The sequence below is a fragment of the Agelaius phoeniceus genome, chromosome 13 (assembly GCF_051311805.1).
Source record: "Agelaius phoeniceus isolate bAgePho1 chromosome 13, bAgePho1.hap1, whole genome shotgun sequence".
NCBI classification, from domain to species: Eukaryota; Metazoa; Chordata; class Aves; order Passeriformes; family Icteridae; genus Agelaius; species Agelaius phoeniceus.
The window spans coordinates 8461682-8480235 of NC_135277.1; the positions used below are offsets into that span (position 1 = coordinate 8461682).

The window sequence follows — 18554 nt, forward strand, 5'->3', positions numbered from 1 at the left end:
CCTAGACAGTGCTTCAGGTTCATAGCCAGTCATAAAACTGAGAAGTGCTGACCTTCTCCTGGGTTTTTTTCCTGTTTTCAACTTAAGCAAGATTTGCTTTTCTTCTCTTTTTTTCCCCTCTGAATATCTCATTCCTGGAAGGAAATGAGTCTTCTGTGGTCCTTATGGTATTTTCCTAATAGGTTTGTTTTGCTTTCTTTTTGTGGCATAAGATTTGGTAGAGAGAGAAGATAAAGTCTGTCAGGAATTTGGTAGTTTTCTGTAAATCAAAGCCAGGATCTTGCACAAAAGCACATAGTGAAGCAAAGAGATAGATACATGTTTTGAAACTTCAAATAAAGAGTCACAAAATAATGTTAAATTCAGATAATGTTGAAATATTTTTTTTTCTCTTTAGTTAAAAAAGAAACATTTTAGTCTTCCAAGTCAGACTTACGGTAATATATTAACCACAGCATGCCAAAGCTGTTAGGTTATTTTAAAGTTTTGGCCAGAATCTGGACATTTGTGCAAAGTACTCCCTCTTCCAATACAAAACAAATTAGTTGCTTGAATATTCCTTGCAGTGCTGTCATTTTTTAAGGCTTTATTTATTTTTTTAAAGAGTGGTTAATTTATTTTTTATTGGGATTTTTCACGGGATTTTTATCCTTAGTATGCTATCCACAGCCTTTTTTGTGAAAGCCTTTTTCCATTGTTTTCTCTGAGAGATAAAGTCACACAGTGTAGTTCCTTCCCTGGCAAGTAACTATCAGAAGTACATCTAATGAAGACAGCCATTATCAGGGGGTTGCTAGTGACCACTGGGCACTTAAATTCCATCTTTTTAAAGAATTATAAATAATGTCTTTTTTACTGTAGTGAAATAACTGTACCAACACTGTTTTGTGTCTCACAGAAGATGTAGGGCAGAAGGGTAGAGAAAGAAAACAGAAAATGAATATGCAGAAGAAAGCAGAATATGCTTTTCTGTTGTTAGAGCCAACTGGAAGCTCATTGGGAAAACTAAAAAGTTCTTTGTGTCCACACCAACACATGCTGTTGCCCTGTGGGAAACTGCTGGTGTAGAGGACACTTGGAAATTAAATATAACCTCTGATGGCACAGCATTCTATTTGTGATGCTCAGTTGCAGCTTAGCTGTGCCACTTGTTGATGTGAACTCAGGCAAGCACAGCACTGTATTTATTATTTGAGAGGGGTGTATATTTGGTGTTGAGAAATAAACCCTCTCCGAGGATTTATGTGTATAAAGAACGTGAACAACTGAAGGATGTTTATTTTATTTTATTTTCTTCACATAAAGAACGTGAACAACTGAAGGATGTTTATTTTGTGGATGGCCCCTAAAGGTCAGTTTCATGGCTGCTTTCCTCCAAGCTCTTACAATATTTTTTAGAGATAATGATGGTACTTGGTGGTGCTAAGGAGCAATATTGCATTGTGTTAAGAGCTGGACAAAGTGGTAGAAAGTGCAGTGCACATCTTTATTTACCTGTCCATACTGGAGTGTGTTCAATAGGAAATGTGCTGAAGCAAAAGTAAATCTCATCTACAAATAAAGACACCCAGAGCTGAATCTTTGAAAATATCAGCTGAAGAATAAAGAAAATAATTTCTCTCTCTCTGTGGAATGCTGCCAGTAATAGTACCTACATTGCAGAGAAGCTGAAAATCTTTTTCTAATTTTTTTTCCTCTAGGCACTTTGGGAAGGGGTTAACAATCCACTGGGTCATGTATTGATTAATGCCAGGCAGATTGATTTTTATTCATAGAGGGTCTTGTGGCATAACCCAACTAAGACATTTCCCATTTTGCTATACAGACCAAAACTAATCCATCTTGGGCAAAAGGGAAAAAGAAAAAGATGAAAATTAGAACAACAGCCTCCCTTTGTCAACAGAGTGACATCAGAAATAATGTTTCTTAGCTAGGTTTAATTTTGGAGGTTGTTTATGTTACTTCGATTTTATTTGAGCAGTAGCAAGCATGGACCAAGTTCCTAAAAAGGAAATCACTGTTGAAAGCTACAGAGAAAAAAAAGATTATGCAAAGTGGAAGCTGTCCAGCTGTATCTTTGCTGTCCTTTGCAGTACTCCCTGCCACTAAGGAAATGATTGGAAAAAGCTTCTGAGGTCAAGGGAATATACTTTAAATGTGTCCTTCTCAAATGGAGAACTCCATTTGAAAGGGATCTTTTGGTTAAGGTTATCCAACTGGAATGCTTAGAGTTATGTCCCTAAAACAGAACTTGTTAGATGAGATAATAAGGCTCCTCCTTTGTAATGCTCCCCTTGATAAAATTCTAGTTATCAGTAGGGGGCTGCAAATTATGTTGTGCACCCCAGATTGTGAAATTATTGCAGAACAAGTTTCAGTATACTGTACAAAAGCATGGGGCAATTTCCTTCATACTTGGTGTACTTTATTTTATTGTATAGTTCAGTGAAGACAAAAAAAAAACCTGTAAAATGCTGTTTGGAAGCTGATTGTCAGATAAGATTCAACTGTTTTGATACAAAATAACATCCTCAGGGATGACTCTATTCAGCAGAATTTTTAGTTATTTTTCAGAGGTGTCATTTACGAAAGTGGTGTGCTGTCATCCTCTGGACTGTCCAAAGATTGGCTTACACTGGGGATTATAAAATTTAAAAATAAAGTTGTTTCAGAAATGGTAGCTGCTTTGCAATTAATTTTGTTAATGCTTTGAAGTGCCTCTTAAATGATTCACTGCCTGTTATGACTGAATTCCTTGAAAATCCTTGTGAAAGAGTTTACAGATCACTTAAAATAGGTCAATGGTGTCACTCCTGGAAGAGGTTTTTTCAAGTGTTTTATACGAACTTGGTATCTCAGTGCCGGGGTTGGGAAATAGCCTTAGCTCAAGGCTCAGCCAGCAAGCAAGTAAACAGTGCTAATCTAAATGTTCCTATTTGTGAAACACTGAGATGGAAAATAGTACACATGTATGTTTTGAAGCTGTTCCTGTGTTTATAGTAGTTACTCCTGTTACAGAGCTGGAACAAGCAGTGTGAGCAAAGCATCCGCATTTTTTCAGTCTTTCAACGTAACCACGCAGGTTTAGTCCATTATAGAAAAAAGTAAAACCAGCTGTTCAATATGAGCACAGAATTAGTGATTAATTTAGGCTGTGCCTTGTTTTTAAGGCTCATTGTAAAATATTATTCACAAAGAAAACTGAACATAGTGTGCCTTCACTGACCATGTTAAGTGACCCCATGGTTCCATAACATGCTGGTGGAGCAGCACTCATGGAAATGTTACTGTCCATCTTGGTGTATAATGGAATTTTAGTATCTGCTTTGTCTTCAGCAGCCAGAATTGCTGCTGTGGGTGCTGTTTATACATGTGAGGTATATAGGATTGAGCACAACTGAGAAGGATCAGCTGATCTGAACCCAGAAATAATGACTGAATCATAGAGAAGGAAATGAAAGTACGGAGCCAGGACAGCAGCATCTCTGTTTATCCCAATTTCCTAATTATAACAGTATTTGTCATTGTTTACTCCAGGAATGACTATACCAGAAGAAGATGCTGATGTGGGACAAGGTAGTAAATACTGCCTCGTGGCAATAGGAAGGCTTCAGGTAATGCCAGTCTTTCCATATACAAACTATTTCTGAAAGCATGATCATTGTTTTGGTGTGGTTATAAAAGATCTGCACTCTGTTTTGCTACTAGACTGTAACTTTTAACATGCCTCCAGTTCATAAAGTGCCTTGATGTCTGTGCAGTCGATGACTTCTGCCAGCAGAGCAAAATGAAACTGTGATTTTCATGCATATATGTACTTAATCCAGTGACAGCAGCAGAGATGCTCCTGAAGATGAGTGTGCACAGACCTGCCACTCTTCAGGGTGTGTAGGGCTGGGCTGTTGGAGGTAGTGAGAAATGTGGCAGTGCAGGTGCTGGGTTAAAGTGACCCCCAGAGCCAGTGATATGCTCCCTGCCATTTTTCCAGTCATTCACTCTCTGACTAATCAACTACTTGAAAAACTGTGATTGCAGGAGTAATTCTGAAAATGGTAAAGATAAAGCACAGTCAAGAGGCACTCCAGAAATCATAGCTTTATTCTCAGTGTGTATTGTGTTAGGCATTCAGATGAGATGTGAGCTGAAGGAACTGGGAAAATAAAATTTTTTCTTCCTTTTTGTGCAGATGGTTGCAATTGTTGTAGTGCATCTCTGAGCAGAGTCCAGAGCTCTGAGCTAAAGCAGCCGTGTTGAATCTCCTTCCTCACAGCAGGGAGGACAGTTTTTATCTTCCTGGTCTGGGAGTTCTGCCATGGGTGATCATATCTGAACCTCTTGCATGATCCCCTGCACTCACTGCCATCTGCTAGGAGGGGATCACTGCTCCTGACAAGGTGGAATGACCTTTTCACAGGGGCCAGACCCATCTTACCTGAGTTGAGCAGCCTGCAGGTGTTAGCGCATCGGCAGAGTGGCTCTCCATGGCCATGGCAGAGCTACACAAGCACTGCAGCATGGGTTTCAGGTTAATCATGCTTTCATAATTAAGAGTAATATATTCCACTAGTGGAAAGAAGGACGTTATGGGGATTCATGTGTTACAACTTCCAAAGAAAAATTATTTCCAAGTAATGTCAAGACATCTGCTACGTTAGAGGAGCCGTTGTGGTATGCGAGGGCAGGCAGGAGGAAGCTTTGTGGTGGGTTAAGTCAGAAAGGAGTCAGGGTGCACAGATTAAAAACTCTTGTTCTCTAACAGCAAGTTGAAATCTTGCACATGGTTAACTGGCTAATCAGCTCTGAGTTAGCCAAAAAAAAGAGATTTTGCTTATTTTGCATTGTTGGCAGAGATAGCTCTGGAAGTTGTAAAAAAATCAGTGGTCTCCTTTACGCCTCCAGTGGGAAAGAATGGATATGAAGTGGCCTGATAGCACAGATTTCAGACTGAAAAATGGAATGGATATGAAGTGGCCTGATAGCACAGATTTCAGGCAGAGAGCTGAAAACACACAATTCTCATTCTCTCTGGTGAGATTTGAGAAGTATTTAGAGAACAGTATTTTTCATTATGAGCAGCCACTTGCTGGTCTAATATCCCCTACCTCAGTGTCTGGAGGACTTAGTTCAGGTTCTGTAGGTGTTTCAGGTGAGGTTCATGTCACCTGAAACAGGAGTGTTTATTCTGAGCAGTGCTGTTGGTTAGATAATGGGTTGGTTTCCTGTCCTAAGATGAGTGGACTGCATTGTCCTCTGCAAGTCATTCATTCTTGGTTGACAGAGATAGGAACCATGATGCCTGATGTGCTGCAAAGTGAGATTAATCTAGCTGGACTTTCATCCTCAGTATATCCCCCCATTCCTGGGAACCTCTGCTGTGTTTATTTCTTTACTGTGCTGTTAATCCTCAATAGATGCCATGGGGTGAGATATTTGCCCTTCAAACTGGATAAAGCTGTTCTGCCATTTATCTGTGCTGTTGTTTTATTTTACTTCCTTCAGCTGCTAGCAGTCTGCCAGCAGATTCTGTCCTTTAGCTGTGGGTCAGACGTGGCTTTAGGTGACTGGTGTGGCTCTCTTGGCCCTAGGTGACCAGCTCTCCTGTGTGCATGGACATGAACGGCATGTCGGTCCCCACGGAGTTCCTGTCCCGGCACAACTCCGATGGAGTCATCACCTTTGTGGACCCAAGGTGCATCAGTGTCATTGGCTACCAGCCCCAGGTCTGTGGCCACTGGGAATGTGGAGAATGGGTGGAGCTATTGCAGAAGATGCCATTTGCAAACATGAAGTATTTGTAGCTGATAATTCATACATCGGGCACTGAATGCTGTTCGTTTTTCTTTGCTGTCCATGCCTCTGTGTGGGGTATCTGTTTATACCTTTAGATCTGATTAAAATTCTAACAGCAGAGTGCTCTGAACTTTGCACAGCTTTCCAATGAAGACATTTCTGTGATAGAAAGTTAACAGTGCTTGGAGAGAGTTTTAGTCCTGTAGACCTTTGATTCTGCCAATCTCTTGAACAGTAAGCAAACATAATTTACAGCATTTATTTTCCTTTAGGCTACATCTGCTCCTCTGAACAGGAGGCTAGTACAGAACTGAGTAGAATAGTAAATGAACCACAGCTCTTCCTCAGATAACTCCCAGCAGTTGCAATTTAGAGGCAAAAGTAGCTCCTTGTTCATTTGCTTATTCATATATTTTTTTATTTTAAATTGCTTTATAATAAGTGTTTTTACAAAAATCAATGCCATAAAATGAGCTGTAGTAGCAGATGTCAGTCTTTTCAAGACACCGTTTCACAGGTATTAGAAAATAACTTAAACTTTTGTGTAAAAACATGAGGCATTATGCCTACAAACCTTGTTTATATGGTTCATCCCTAATTAACAGAGTAATCTCGTTAAATGTGATAGATCTTGTGTTTGCAAAAATGACTTGGAGGTCTACATGTGGATTTGTGTTGTAGTTTGGGTTTTTTACATAGCTTTATGTTTTATTCTAGGATCTTCTGGGGAAAGATATTTTAGAATTCTGCCATCCTGAAGACCAAAGCCATTTGCGAGAGAGTTTCCAACAGGTGCTGTGTCCTACTCCTTTTGTTCCACACTTTATTATTTGTCTACAGAAGTAGTTTTTATCTTTTTTTTTTTTTTTTATGCAGGAGAAGAAGTGGCAAGATACAAAACAATTTGTTGGTCAGTTATCAGTTGGTTAAGCTGCATAATAAATGGCAGCTTAAAGTGCAGCATGGGTTGACAGTATTTTCAGATATAAATCTTCTAGTTATGTATTTGGTTTTTTGCTGCACAGGGTGAACTATTTTGGAGATGCCTGTGTTGATTTCCCTATGTTAAGTGGTAACCAAAATGATTTCCCTTCCAAGATGGGCTGTTGATTTGGAAGTAATTACACCCCTCTGTGATGCTGGATTGTTTGTAACTGAGTTCTCTGTTAGCATAGATGATTTGCTTTTTCACGTACTTTAATGGAGTTACACCACTTTACATCAACATGTAATTTGGCCCTTTTTCCTCTATTAGAAATTGAAATGTACAGGGAAGTAACAAAAGAAATACAACATACAGGAGGAGTTACTGATTTGGATTCATTTCTACCATGGGCTACATTTACATCAGCTGAATCAGTGACATTTATTCCATTGCAGAGCTTGCTGTTTCAGCTTGGTCTGGGACATGCATTAGCAGGGCTTTCCCCAAGCTGCCTCCTTACTGCTGGGCTTTTCAGTGCCTTTCCTGCTGCACCAGCACAGGATGTTTAACCTATTGCTGAGGCTCAGTTGATCTAAGTGGTTCCAGATTTTCTAACAGCAGCCAATAGCTCAACCAGGTTGTGTTGATCCATCTTGCATTGGATGCTGAGATGTATTTTCAGCTGTGAAATGTGGATATGAAGTGATTTCTAAATAATTTGTATAGCCAACTGTTTGTTTAGGCATGGCATGCACAGACAGAGCCTCTGGGGGAAAAAACAACTAAATGCTGTGTCCCTAGAACAGATTGTGAAACTGAGGTTATGGTCTCTGCAGAAGTGTTGGAGATGGTGTCAGATATTAATCCTCCTGAGCTGTTTCTCACCATCCCCCCTTCAACAGGGACCATCAGCCCCATGGCCAAGTGTGCCTCCAGTTCCTTGCACAGGCTGAGTGCAAACAGCAGCCTTTTTAAATTCAAGATGTTGATTCACAGGCTGTGAGAGTTCAGTGCTTTAAACAGGTCACCACATCCAGAACATCTCCTCTGCCCCAGCTTGGCTGGGGATGTGATGCTGCAGCTGAATCCTCTTGATAGGGGTCTGTCACCAGGAGTCAGCTCTTCTCTCCTGCCTGCCCTCCTCCCCACCTTCCTGCTGCCTTGGTGCTGGCATGGATGGACTTGCTGGGAGGGCTGAGGCCCTAATTCCTTTTGCAAGGAACTTCCAGCTTTGGGCTGGTTCAGCTCCCTGAACGGCTGCCTGACGGCATCAGCAGCGCAGGAGCAGTGAGAACACATATGCTGTTTTTCAGTGGTGCCCAAATGATTGATTCCACTCATCTGTCCAAGGGACAGTGACAGAGAGCTGCTGGATAATGGCCTGTCAAACATGCTCTGCAGGGAATCCATGCAGTGATTGCCTGGGTCTCAGCAGGGCTGGCTAATGAACATTGCAGTTGATGACCTGGTCCTCCCCGTGTTCGCTGCAGAGATCAGGCTGTGGCAGGCTGCCTCTGTGTCCCTGAACTCGGCTGCTGGGGACTCCACTGTCACCACTCACTGCTGGGCATGTGCAGAAGTGGTTTCCTGGATCAGGGACCTACACAGTTTGCTTAAGGTCATACAGAAAGACAGCAGGAAAAAATGCAAATAGAAATTAAAGTTCCTGCTCACTCAATCTATGTCCAATCTATGAAAATAGTGTGGTGTTTCCTTAGCAATGCCTTCTTGGGTGTATTTTTGTTCAGTACAGTAGCAGTGTGATTGGGGCTGTCATTCCCATCATGCAATAAAAGACTGAAGTAAACAGTTAAGCTTTGCACCAGGTGGTTTTTATTTCCGAAGAATATTAGAAAGAAGAATTTCATCATTAGCTTTGAAATTTTTTGTGCTGGTTTGTTTGTGTGCTCTGCATTAAGACAGTTCAGGATTTTCCCACCAGCAATCTCTCTGCTTTATATATTATTACAGAATTACTGTTTGCTTAATCAGGGTTTCAGGGTAATAGATCACTGCCATTTGTTTTATTATTGTTATATTTATATTGTTTTATTATTGTTAGAAATCTCTTAATTAAAAAGGTAACTGTGATTCCAGATAAACCCTTTTTTCTTTTTTTCTAAAAACCTGAAAGCTTGACACCTCTTTTTTGCTGACAGTATCAGAACCAGGCTGGTGCATAGCAGAGGAGGGAGGGAGGGTGGGTTTTGCAATTTTTGGTCAATTGCCAGTATCTATCTCAGAGCTTTATTTCCTTGGGAAGATAAATTCATTCATCAGGGTGGGAAAAATCAGGCCAGAATAAGATAGTCTCAAGGCTAAGACAAACAAATACAGGTCAATATCAAAGGGTCCAGTATACAGTTGTTGGATACCCAGTAGAATACTATTCAGATTGCACACTCTACACCAGCTCTGTGGTTTCTGCCCTGGGTGTGGTAGTAGAAAGTTGCTGATAAAAGAATGTTGCTCAGTGAGCTCAGAAAAACCCTGTAAAAGCATTTAAAAAACCCCCAACAAAATCAACCAAAAGTCATTTACTTCAGTATGATTTTGAGCTTTCCTGGGCTTTGCTAAAGCTTGTTGTGTCTTCTATTTGCATTGTCTTCTATTTGCATTCTTTCCATTTAGTCCCATATCCAGTTGATTTATTTGAAGTGCAAACCTCTGAAAAAAGTAGGATTGGAACATTTTTCTTAATCTAATTGCTTGTCAGTGAAGACAGAGGGTAAATAGTGGGACTTCTACTTTTAGAGAATACAGGCTGCAGATAGCTAATAAAAAGTAAATTCCAGATGTTAACGATTAAGAATCCACAAGATGTGGCATTTATTTGCAATAGACCTTCCCTTTCCTTCCTTGAGGCAACCCTGAGATAGCCTGGTGGAAAAGCTGTAAAATATAAACAGAGATAGGCCAGGTAAGTGCCAGCTGAATGATTTGAAACCGTGGAAGTTTTCTTCTGGCTTAACCCCAGATTGTTGGATAACACCAGAAATGCAGGGCCAATGTGAGAAGATTGCTTTGAATGTACTTTAGTTGGCTGCTTCTTAATCCTCACTTGGTGCCCAACTGTTGACTTGAAAAAAACTTCAGTTACCAAACCCAGACATCTGAATTCATACAAACACATAGCCTGTGCAAGCAAGGAATTTATACTGTTAAAATTGACAGTGGCTTCTAAGTGTTCTCTCCATTCAAACTCTGGCTCACTCTTTTAAGCCAGAAGCAAGTGATTCTTGTTAGCAATTTGCCATCCTAGAGAATTTTCTAATGTTTGGGGTGGTGGGGGAACCAACCCATGGTGTTTTCTAGAAAAACAAAAAAAAAAACACCACTGTGTTTAAGCATTGTCCTAAATTTTGCTGCTGATTTATCACGTATATTAATTGTATAGCTGGGTGTCCAAGCAGAAAAGCAGTCAACCTCAAAATGGCTTTTCTTGTAGGCTTTTGTTTAGCTGCAGTGATTGGTTTATAGCTTACAGATAAACATTTAAAAGATCCTCAGTTTGGTTTCTGTCAATCTCTCGATAAGTGTTTTGCATTAAAACATTCTTAAAGTTTCTGTGTTGGGATAACAGCACAACCTGATGATTGTCCTGAGTCTGTATTCTTTTTCTAAGCAGGCTGGAAATTGGCATTTTATGTGACAAAGCATGAGGATTTCATCCTGAAGGAGATAGCTGTAAACATGGATAGGATTTTGCTAATTCTCTCCAAATTAAAAATTCCTCTGCTATCCCCGTAGCTTTCTGGAATTCAAGTTTAAAATGCACCAGTTGCTGCTGTTGACTGTTCATTTGCACAGCAGATAGCAATCTCCTGTTATTAACCTTTCCAAATGGCTTTGCAGGTTGTGAAGCTGAAAGGTCAGGTCCTGTCTGTGATGTATCGGTTCCGCACCAAGAACCGGGAGTGGATGCTGATCAGAACCAGCAGCTTCACGTTTCAGAACCCTTATTCTGATGAGATTGAATACATCATCTGCACCAACACTAATGTCAAGTATGTGCCTTTCTGGGTGCTCCCCTCCCTGGGTTTGAAGGAATTGTAACCATTCTTTTTTGCTGTAAAGCACATCCCAGTTTTTTAACAGATACTTTTTGTTTCTCTCTAACAGTGCAGGCTGTAACAGGGTTTTGCTGCATCAGGAGATCTCCCAGTGTAGCTGTTTCTCTGTGTCATTATCCTGTGATGCTTCCAGGGCCTGGCTGCACTGGGGGGAAACGTCACTTATCTGTTATGTCATTAGACAAGGCCATTGATCTCAGTCCAGGCTGCCTTGAACTAATGCAGAGCTTCCAGCAGCACAACAGCTGTCCTGATACTGGAGGAAGGTTAGCCTGACTCCTGAGCCAAGAGAAATTCCATGTCCATGTTCATACCATTCTGTACTTCTGGGCTCTTCTGCTTCAGCTGTGTCTATTTTACGACCTAATGAAGCTGGCAGAATTATTTCCTAGTAGGTTTGATTGGGAAGGGTTCCTGATAGTTTAGATTTGATAAAATATCCCCAAGTATGGGGGTGATCCAACTCCTTATCTTAAGAGGAAAATGAAATCATCCTGTCTTGGAATTAATATTTTCAAAAATCTTTCATTTCATGGCCTCTTGGGAGGAGGTCACACTCAGAGTATGGTGGAGGTTGGTCTCTGTGGACTGAGCAGAGATGCTTTTGGAGCCTGCTGAGTTCTCAGCCAGTAACTGCAGAACCTAATCTGGCCTTGATTGCTTTATATTGTGAGGTTTTTTTAATAAATGTTTCTTCTTTCCAATATAAACTTAATCTATTCTTAAAACTCAATCTGCTTCTGGTCTGACCAGAGATTTTTTTTTGCCAAGTCTTTAGCTGGGAGGAAATTACTGAGTTTGAGATGTCAGCCTTAGACCATATATCAGAAATGCTGAACGAGCAGTCTGCTGCTGGAGGTGCCTGCTGAGAGCTCCACTGCAAAACCCTGGGGCTTTGACACTGGAGTTTGCAAGTGCCTCTGGGCATTCCTTGTCTTGCTTCTTTGGCCTTGGCACATACCTGGACTGGAAGGGCTGTGCATTCACTTACATGAAACCCAGCATCACAATTGTTTTCCTCTTTTTGTTTTTCTGCATACCCAAAAAAGTTGGGCTTAAATTGAATAGTTAAGCTCATTGAAAACAGGCAGATGTGTCTTGAAATCAGACAGCTTGTCTGCACTGTGCATCAAAATAGCTATTTCCACATTTCTGCTGTCCCATAATACTTTTTCAAAACATTTGTATATGTGAAAACAGGCCTGCAAAGTAAAAAACATCTTCTGAGGTTTGTCCCAGGCTGGCTTAATTGTGCTTTATTCCTAAGAGGCCACGGATGAAAAAGTGGGGCTGGAGGCTTGTGTTGTGTTGACTCTGGGAATGCTTTTTTCTGAGCCTGCACTGTACAGTTCAGCTTGGCACCACAGCCCTCCCTGTGATGAATAGCACTGTGCCAGCTCCTGGCTCTGCTTCCATCTCTCTTGCTAGGTTTGAATAACAACCCAGAAATGCTGACCTAATATGGAAGTTGCCTGCTGCTACTTTGACAGAGGATGTTCCCTCTTTCCTGTCATGTTGAAAATGTTCTGAAATGGGCAAGATACAGCCCATTATACTCCTGCTTTTGAATAGTAGGAAGAATGTATTATTCAGACTGGTTTTGGTTTTCCCCTTATTCTCTCCCAGTTCTCAGATTTCCAAAGAGGACTTACTGTAAAATACAGCAGTTCCTGCCTGTTTCTGGCTTTTTTTCCCCCCTACATTTGGGGTCATGTTTTGACTTCTGATTTCCAGCTGCCCTGAAGAGTTGTACGTCATGGTGTAGCTGGTGATTTCCAGCTGCTCATTAAGCTGCTGCTGGGACTGGTGGTTTGGCACCAGCCCTGCTGTGTGTGGCCATCCTTGCATGATCCTGGAAGGTGCTCTGGGTCCTGGAAGGTGCTTCCCATGGAGACCAGGCAGGGATGCCTTGCTCTGCCCAGCTGAAGGCACAGAGACAGATTTGATATGCCTATCACTGTGGTAACCTAGGCAGCCCCATAAAAAGCAGGCTTGAAATGGTTAAAAATTCAGCATGAAATCATAAGGACAATGTAGCCAAAAAAAGGGGGTTTAAATCAGTTTTTAGCTGATCTGTGTGTCTGTTAATGGAATAGCTCAGGATGGTCAGTGAACAGCATTTTCCCAAAAGACTGTAGAGGGCAGTGATGATTCCAGTTGTGCAGGGATTCATTGATTTTTACTGTTATTTGTTGGCTTGGTTTGGTTGTTCTGTTTCTTTTTTCTTTCTTTTTTTATTTTTTCCCCTTTTTTAAAATAAAGATACTCCTTTGGAGCGTCGCACAGTGAAATGTCCAAACTTGCTTTTGGTACAGAAGGATAAGGAAATAATTAGGTTCAAATGTTCACTTAGTTCTTTGCAAAAAAAAAAAAAAAAAGAAAAGAAAACTTCTCTCAGTTTCACTTGGGTGTAGTCATCCAAGAGAAACTTCCTGGAGAAATGAAGCATTTAACATTTCACATTTGTGCTGTGTTGGGCTGTGAAGAAGAGTCCCCTGTTTGACCACATCTTCCTGTGTAGTTGGGACTGTTTGATTTCCAAAGAGAAAAAAAAAATTGCTATCAGTATTTATTTATTATACAGATAGAGCAGTGTTTGAATAAAATAATGTTGTGATTACAGGTTATATAAAGGTCTTACATGTATATATATTGGTATGTATATACATCAAAATAAAGAAGAGAAGAGATGTATTTTTATGGCCTGTGTGGAATATCTGATGTTTCAGTTTTGGAAGCCACAAGTCCTGTGCTGCACTGTGTGAATTTATGAGTCCTGTGGTTGCCCTGAGTCTCAGGATTTGTTGTGTTGGAGTGAGCTGGCCCAGGTCACTGCTGGAAGCATCAGCCTGTGGGAGAGATGCTTTCTGCTCTGGCTTCTCCTGGGCCAAAACACTCAAGAGATCAACTATGCTGATAAAATTGCAGTTGGTGGTAGTGGTGGTAAAAACTTTCTCGTGCTCTCGTGTCATCTGTGGTCTGTCTGACACTGCTGTTAGACCCTTTCCCAGGGCTGAGTTGAAGCTCTAGGCTAAAAGAGGCAGATTCTGAGAATTTCTGAAAGAGGATTTTACAACCACAGCCCCAAGGCTTTTACTACTCTGCTTTTGTCCAAACCAGACACGGGAAACACATGTGCCTGTATTACATAAAAATAGCTTGGTAGGGATGCAGGATTGCTGTTTCTCTCCCACCAAAGAGCCTGTTAATTGTAAAGTTCAAATCTTTTTTGTTTACTCTGATGCCTGGAAAGGGCACCAGTGACTTCAGTTTTCATAGAGAGAGCTTAACATCCTCTCGAATGTCAGGAGAACTTCCACATTGTCTTCCTTTTTCCTCCGTGCGTATTTACTAAAGTAAATTTGAAGTAACTATCAAAGCCTTCAGATTTGCTGAACCATTCTTGTCCAAGCCAAGGGCTTTCCCAGTTTCATACTGAACCTGTGGGTCAGTACAGACAGAATCCTCTGCTGACCCAGTCAATGCCTCACTTGCTGTGTGGGGTAAACTGTAGAGCCAAGAAATTGTTCATTTACTCCTTGGAACCCCTGAAGCTGAAAGTGAAACCTAGGACAAATTTTGGGTTCAAAGTTAGAGGGCAGCTTTGAGTTTTGCCCAAACTGATGATAACCCCTTGTTGTGTTTCATTTTTCCTGTCCAGCAGTCGGGTGGCTGAAGGGACCTGCCTGTGTTGGCTGTCAGAGGGCATGGCAGGGTCTGAAGCAGCCACAGCAGCAGCACTGTGGTTGACTGCTCCATGAATTGCTGCACATTTTCTTTCAGGTTTCAAGCACCATTTAAACTATTTATGCAGTAGCAGCCAACAACAGCAGAAGATGCTACCCTGGCTTTGCATTTCAATCTTAATTAAGTGCAGCATAGCTTGCACGGGGTTCAGAAAAGATACACCCAACTATTTGGTTTTTATAGGAAATGGATTTTGGGAGGTTGTTCCCAAAGTTCAGTGCTGTTAGCACAATGTGGTGTTTATATTGTAGTGCAGCTTAATGAGTATTAGAGATGAAAGATAGAGAGGGGAGAAGGAGCACTAAGTTAGAGAAGTGCCTACAAAACAAATAACGAGTGAGCGTGCTGTTTGGTTTGGCTCATTTGTATGTATATGGCTGAATCAAGAAAACATTCTTTATAAGGAACAGAGGAGAGCCTAATGTGCTGTTTATTGACACATGCACTGAGTTGGTGGTAATAAAAACAAATGAAAGAGTGTAATTAGCTTTCACGTTAACGACGGGGTTTAATGGGTGTTTATTGTCCATGGGGTGGTTTTTAGAAACTTCCCCATAGATTCCCCACCATTCAATTGCCTCCCGTAGTTCTGTTGGAGAAGTTTGCATTTTCTGCTTGTGAGCAAAGAATGCCTTTGCATTCCAGAGGTAATTTTTAGGAATTTTCTGTTTGCTAAAATAATAGGGAAAATCCTCTAATGGTTTGGAGGACTGCCTTTTTTTGCATGTTACTGCTAGGACAAAGTCATTCCCTGTATTATGTGTTCTCGCACTGTAAGGCTTGCAGAAGGCTTTTGGCCACTTACTCTGACCTGCTGTTTGTTGCAGGACTCAGATTTTTGCCATGGAGCATAAAAACTGACCAAAGTGTCTCCTGGAAAAGCTTCAAGGGATAGCAAAATGTGTCATTTACTTCAGTGGCTTGTTTGAGTGATTCCTCACGTTTCCACCAGTTTGTGTCTAATTTGTCATTTGACTTTGTCTGCAAGTTTGTCTATCAGTCCCTTGGCATTTGAATCTATTTCAAAATTTAAAAGAAGATTTCGATGAAAAGCTAAAATTTTAACCTGTGGCTAAAAATACATTGTAATTTTCCAGAATTTCAAATCCATGATCTTGCTGTTTTGCCAAATCTCATCTATTCCTGCCTGCCCAAGCATCATCTCTCTGGGGAAAGACATGCATGGTGTGTAATTCCTTTTTTGGGTTTTGGGCATTTTTTCCTTCAGAAGGAAGCCAGAAACATACACGAACTGTAAGCACTGTCAAGGATCATTTACAAGTATCAAATCCAAGTATTTTGTCTGTTTAAGTCCAATCCTGTTGTAATCTTTGAGCTCTAGCATAATTTTGGGTTTCATATCTTTGCTAACTGAGCCAAGAGCCTCATAAAGATGAGTGTTCTACCTGTGCATCTCCAGGCTAGAAGTGTTCTTGCTTGTTGTGACCAAGCAACAGAAAGCAACTGATAATGAGAGGTGCAGAACATCTGGATAACTTCCCAGCTGCTGAGGTGTTCTGTCATTAAGCATCTTCCTGGAGAGCAAGCTTAATGTTTCCTTCAGTAGAATCAGAGAGGGGATCTTCATGTGTTCATCATCTTCCTTCATCAATGAATTAAGAATAGTGAATTTTTAAATCCTTTAGAAGGAGATTTTTTCCATCCTCCATTACTTACCCACCTACACTTCAGTGCTATCACAGCAGAACTCTTCCTGTGCCCTGTTGCATTCCTGTGGTGCAGGTTTTCTCAATGAGAAAGCTGTAAAAACAGATGGATCTCACAGGAAAGGATTTAGTAAATCATCAGAGACATGTTTCACTGGGAGTGTAAAATAGGGGACCATGACTATTCCTTTTTGTATCTTAATTGGTTTTTGTAAGAAAGTCATTTTGTCTCCCTTGCAGACAACTTCAGCAACAGCAAGCAGAACTTGAAGTACATCAAAGAGATGGGCTGTCATCCTATGACTTATCTCAGGTGAAATTTCTCAGATTTTTCTGTTTGTGCCTCTGATCATTTAAGATGTAAAACAACAGCACATTTCAGCAAAACTAAAAGTGCATTGTGACTGTCCCTGAATTCCTTTTTCTCAAATACAGTAGAGGGAATCACCTTCCTCTCTGTATCTCAACAGGTGCCTGTTCCAAGTATACCAGCTAATGTTCATGAGGGTGGAAAGTCTGTGGAAAAGCCTGATGCTATCTTCTCCCAAGAGAGAGATCCTAGATTTGCTGAGATGTTTGCTGGAATAACTGCTTGTAAGTGAATGTCCCTGATGTTTAATTTATAATACTGTGATAAGCTTGGTTACATGGCGTAGAGCACAGCTTCAAGAGAGTGAAGAGAAACTGCTGCATGGCAGAGAATTTTCTAAGCAGCATCAGTCTTTGGGACATTTCCTAGCTTTTGCCATTAGTTGGTGTTTCTCCTAAAGATGAGGGAGTAAATTCAGAGAGGGAAGGATGGCTTTAGTGTCACCAGAGCTGCCTGGTTTTGATTCTCTTTTCATTTCACAGGGACAACTTAGGCAGTGCTCCTGGATGTTAAATATACTGAGCAGAACATTCCATTTCTAAGTGTATATTTTCCTTCCTAAACAGCATAGGTAAATTCATTTCTCTAAAAAGGGACAGGAAAGTTACCAAATAGTCATGAGATAGGCTGCAGTTTTTTATCAAATCACCAGCTTCTGTATCAATGTTTTCAGAGTCATATGCTGCCAGCAATGTAATTGTTCTCTGGTCAGTTGAGGCATCTCCAGCCATGCTACCTGGTTGTGAGGAGTCCTTCCTCTTTTTCCCACAACTTTTAAAATTTTCAGCAAGTTCTTCTAAGGTTGCTAGGAGTCTCAGGAACAATTTGTTGTTCTATATTCCTTGGAAATTACTGTGAGGACAGAGTCCTTACTGGTGCCCTCAGCAAAGGATTTCCCAGCCCTGTTGTAAGAGGTAACAGCCAAATTGTCAGTCAGACAGATGGAGCTGTCCCAAAGTAGCCCCAGCCTGTGCTGCCTGTTGCCCTAACAGACAGAAACCACTAAGACTGGCAGCTGAAGGCATCATATGAAATATATCTGTAGGAAACCAGCCAATGCCATGGCTTGTGGAAGAGCTCATTGATTGTTTATTGTTCTTAACTCTCCTCACTGAAAAAGAGGAATTTTTACATTTGTTTTAAATAAATCAATGTGCAAGTGTCATGCAGTGCAGGGAGGAAACAACCCACAGGGTTTGACTGCAGGGGTGTTGGAAGGTGACCTCGCTGTTGGTTTCTTATGTCTGGATTGGCTTTTTCAGGTGAAGACATTGTAACTGCAATATATACTTGATATTCTGTCCTCCTGTTGCTAGGACTGCTCTGCTGTTCCTGTTCATCCTTCTCTGTTTGCTTGAACAGTGGAGTCAACAGCTGAGGCCATAAAAGGGGGGTCCATCAGAAGGTAGCAAGACTTCAACCCTAAACACCAGAATATGTTTTTCCAAGCAAGAACATCTTGCTTTTTGGCTGCCTTACTGGCTCTTGTTCAGGCAGCTCTCAGCTGTTTGTGGGGAGGGGTTAGGGTTAAGGGTGTCACAAGCTGTGAGGTAGCTGGGAGGTTATGTTCTTGGAAATGCCATTTCTCCTTTCATTCTTATCAATTTACAGGCTGTGCTTTTTTTGGGACATTTTGCCTCTCTGAATTTCTCATGGGATCTGTGATCAAGGTCTCCTCTGAATGATAAAGGATGGTTCCCAGTCAGGGATGAGGTACCCTGTCCAAAACCAATATTGACAAGCCTGTGTGCTGCCTGCCAGACATTTGCCTTATGTTGATACCTGATCTTGTTCTGTAAGAACATGGGCTGACACAGGGAGAGTGCTGCTATTAAAAATTCCATTAAAACCCCAAAAGTTGGGAGAGGAAGCCTGGCTTCACCAATTCATGCAAGTGATTTGAAGCATGAGATGATGCAGTTCTTACAGAGGGATTCATTGAAGAGGCAGAAATGTTGGAAATACTGGTCCTGCTGGGGGAA

General features: G+C 41.1%; 1 protein-coding gene across 4 annotated transcripts in view; it reads left to right on the plus strand.

The window, feature by feature from the left end:
* The window catches only part of ARNT2 (aryl hydrocarbon receptor nuclear translocator 2), a 95809-nt gene that overhangs the window by 60780 nt on the left and 16475 nt on the right, over positions 1 to 18554 (plus strand). For all 4 annotated transcript variants that reach the window (XM_077185446.1, XM_077185444.1, XM_077185445.1 and 1 more), the window contains 6 exons: positions 3538 to 3614; positions 5586 to 5720; positions 6508 to 6582; positions 10571 to 10722; positions 16443 to 16515; positions 16673 to 16796. In XM_077185446.1, the coding sequence (XP_077041561.1) occupies positions 3538 to 3614; positions 5586 to 5720; positions 6508 to 6582; positions 10571 to 10722; positions 16443 to 16515; positions 16673 to 16796 (636 nt within the window). The remainder of the gene's footprint in view (positions 1 to 3537; positions 3615 to 5585; positions 5721 to 6507; positions 6583 to 10570; positions 10723 to 16442; positions 16516 to 16672; positions 16797 to 18554) is intronic.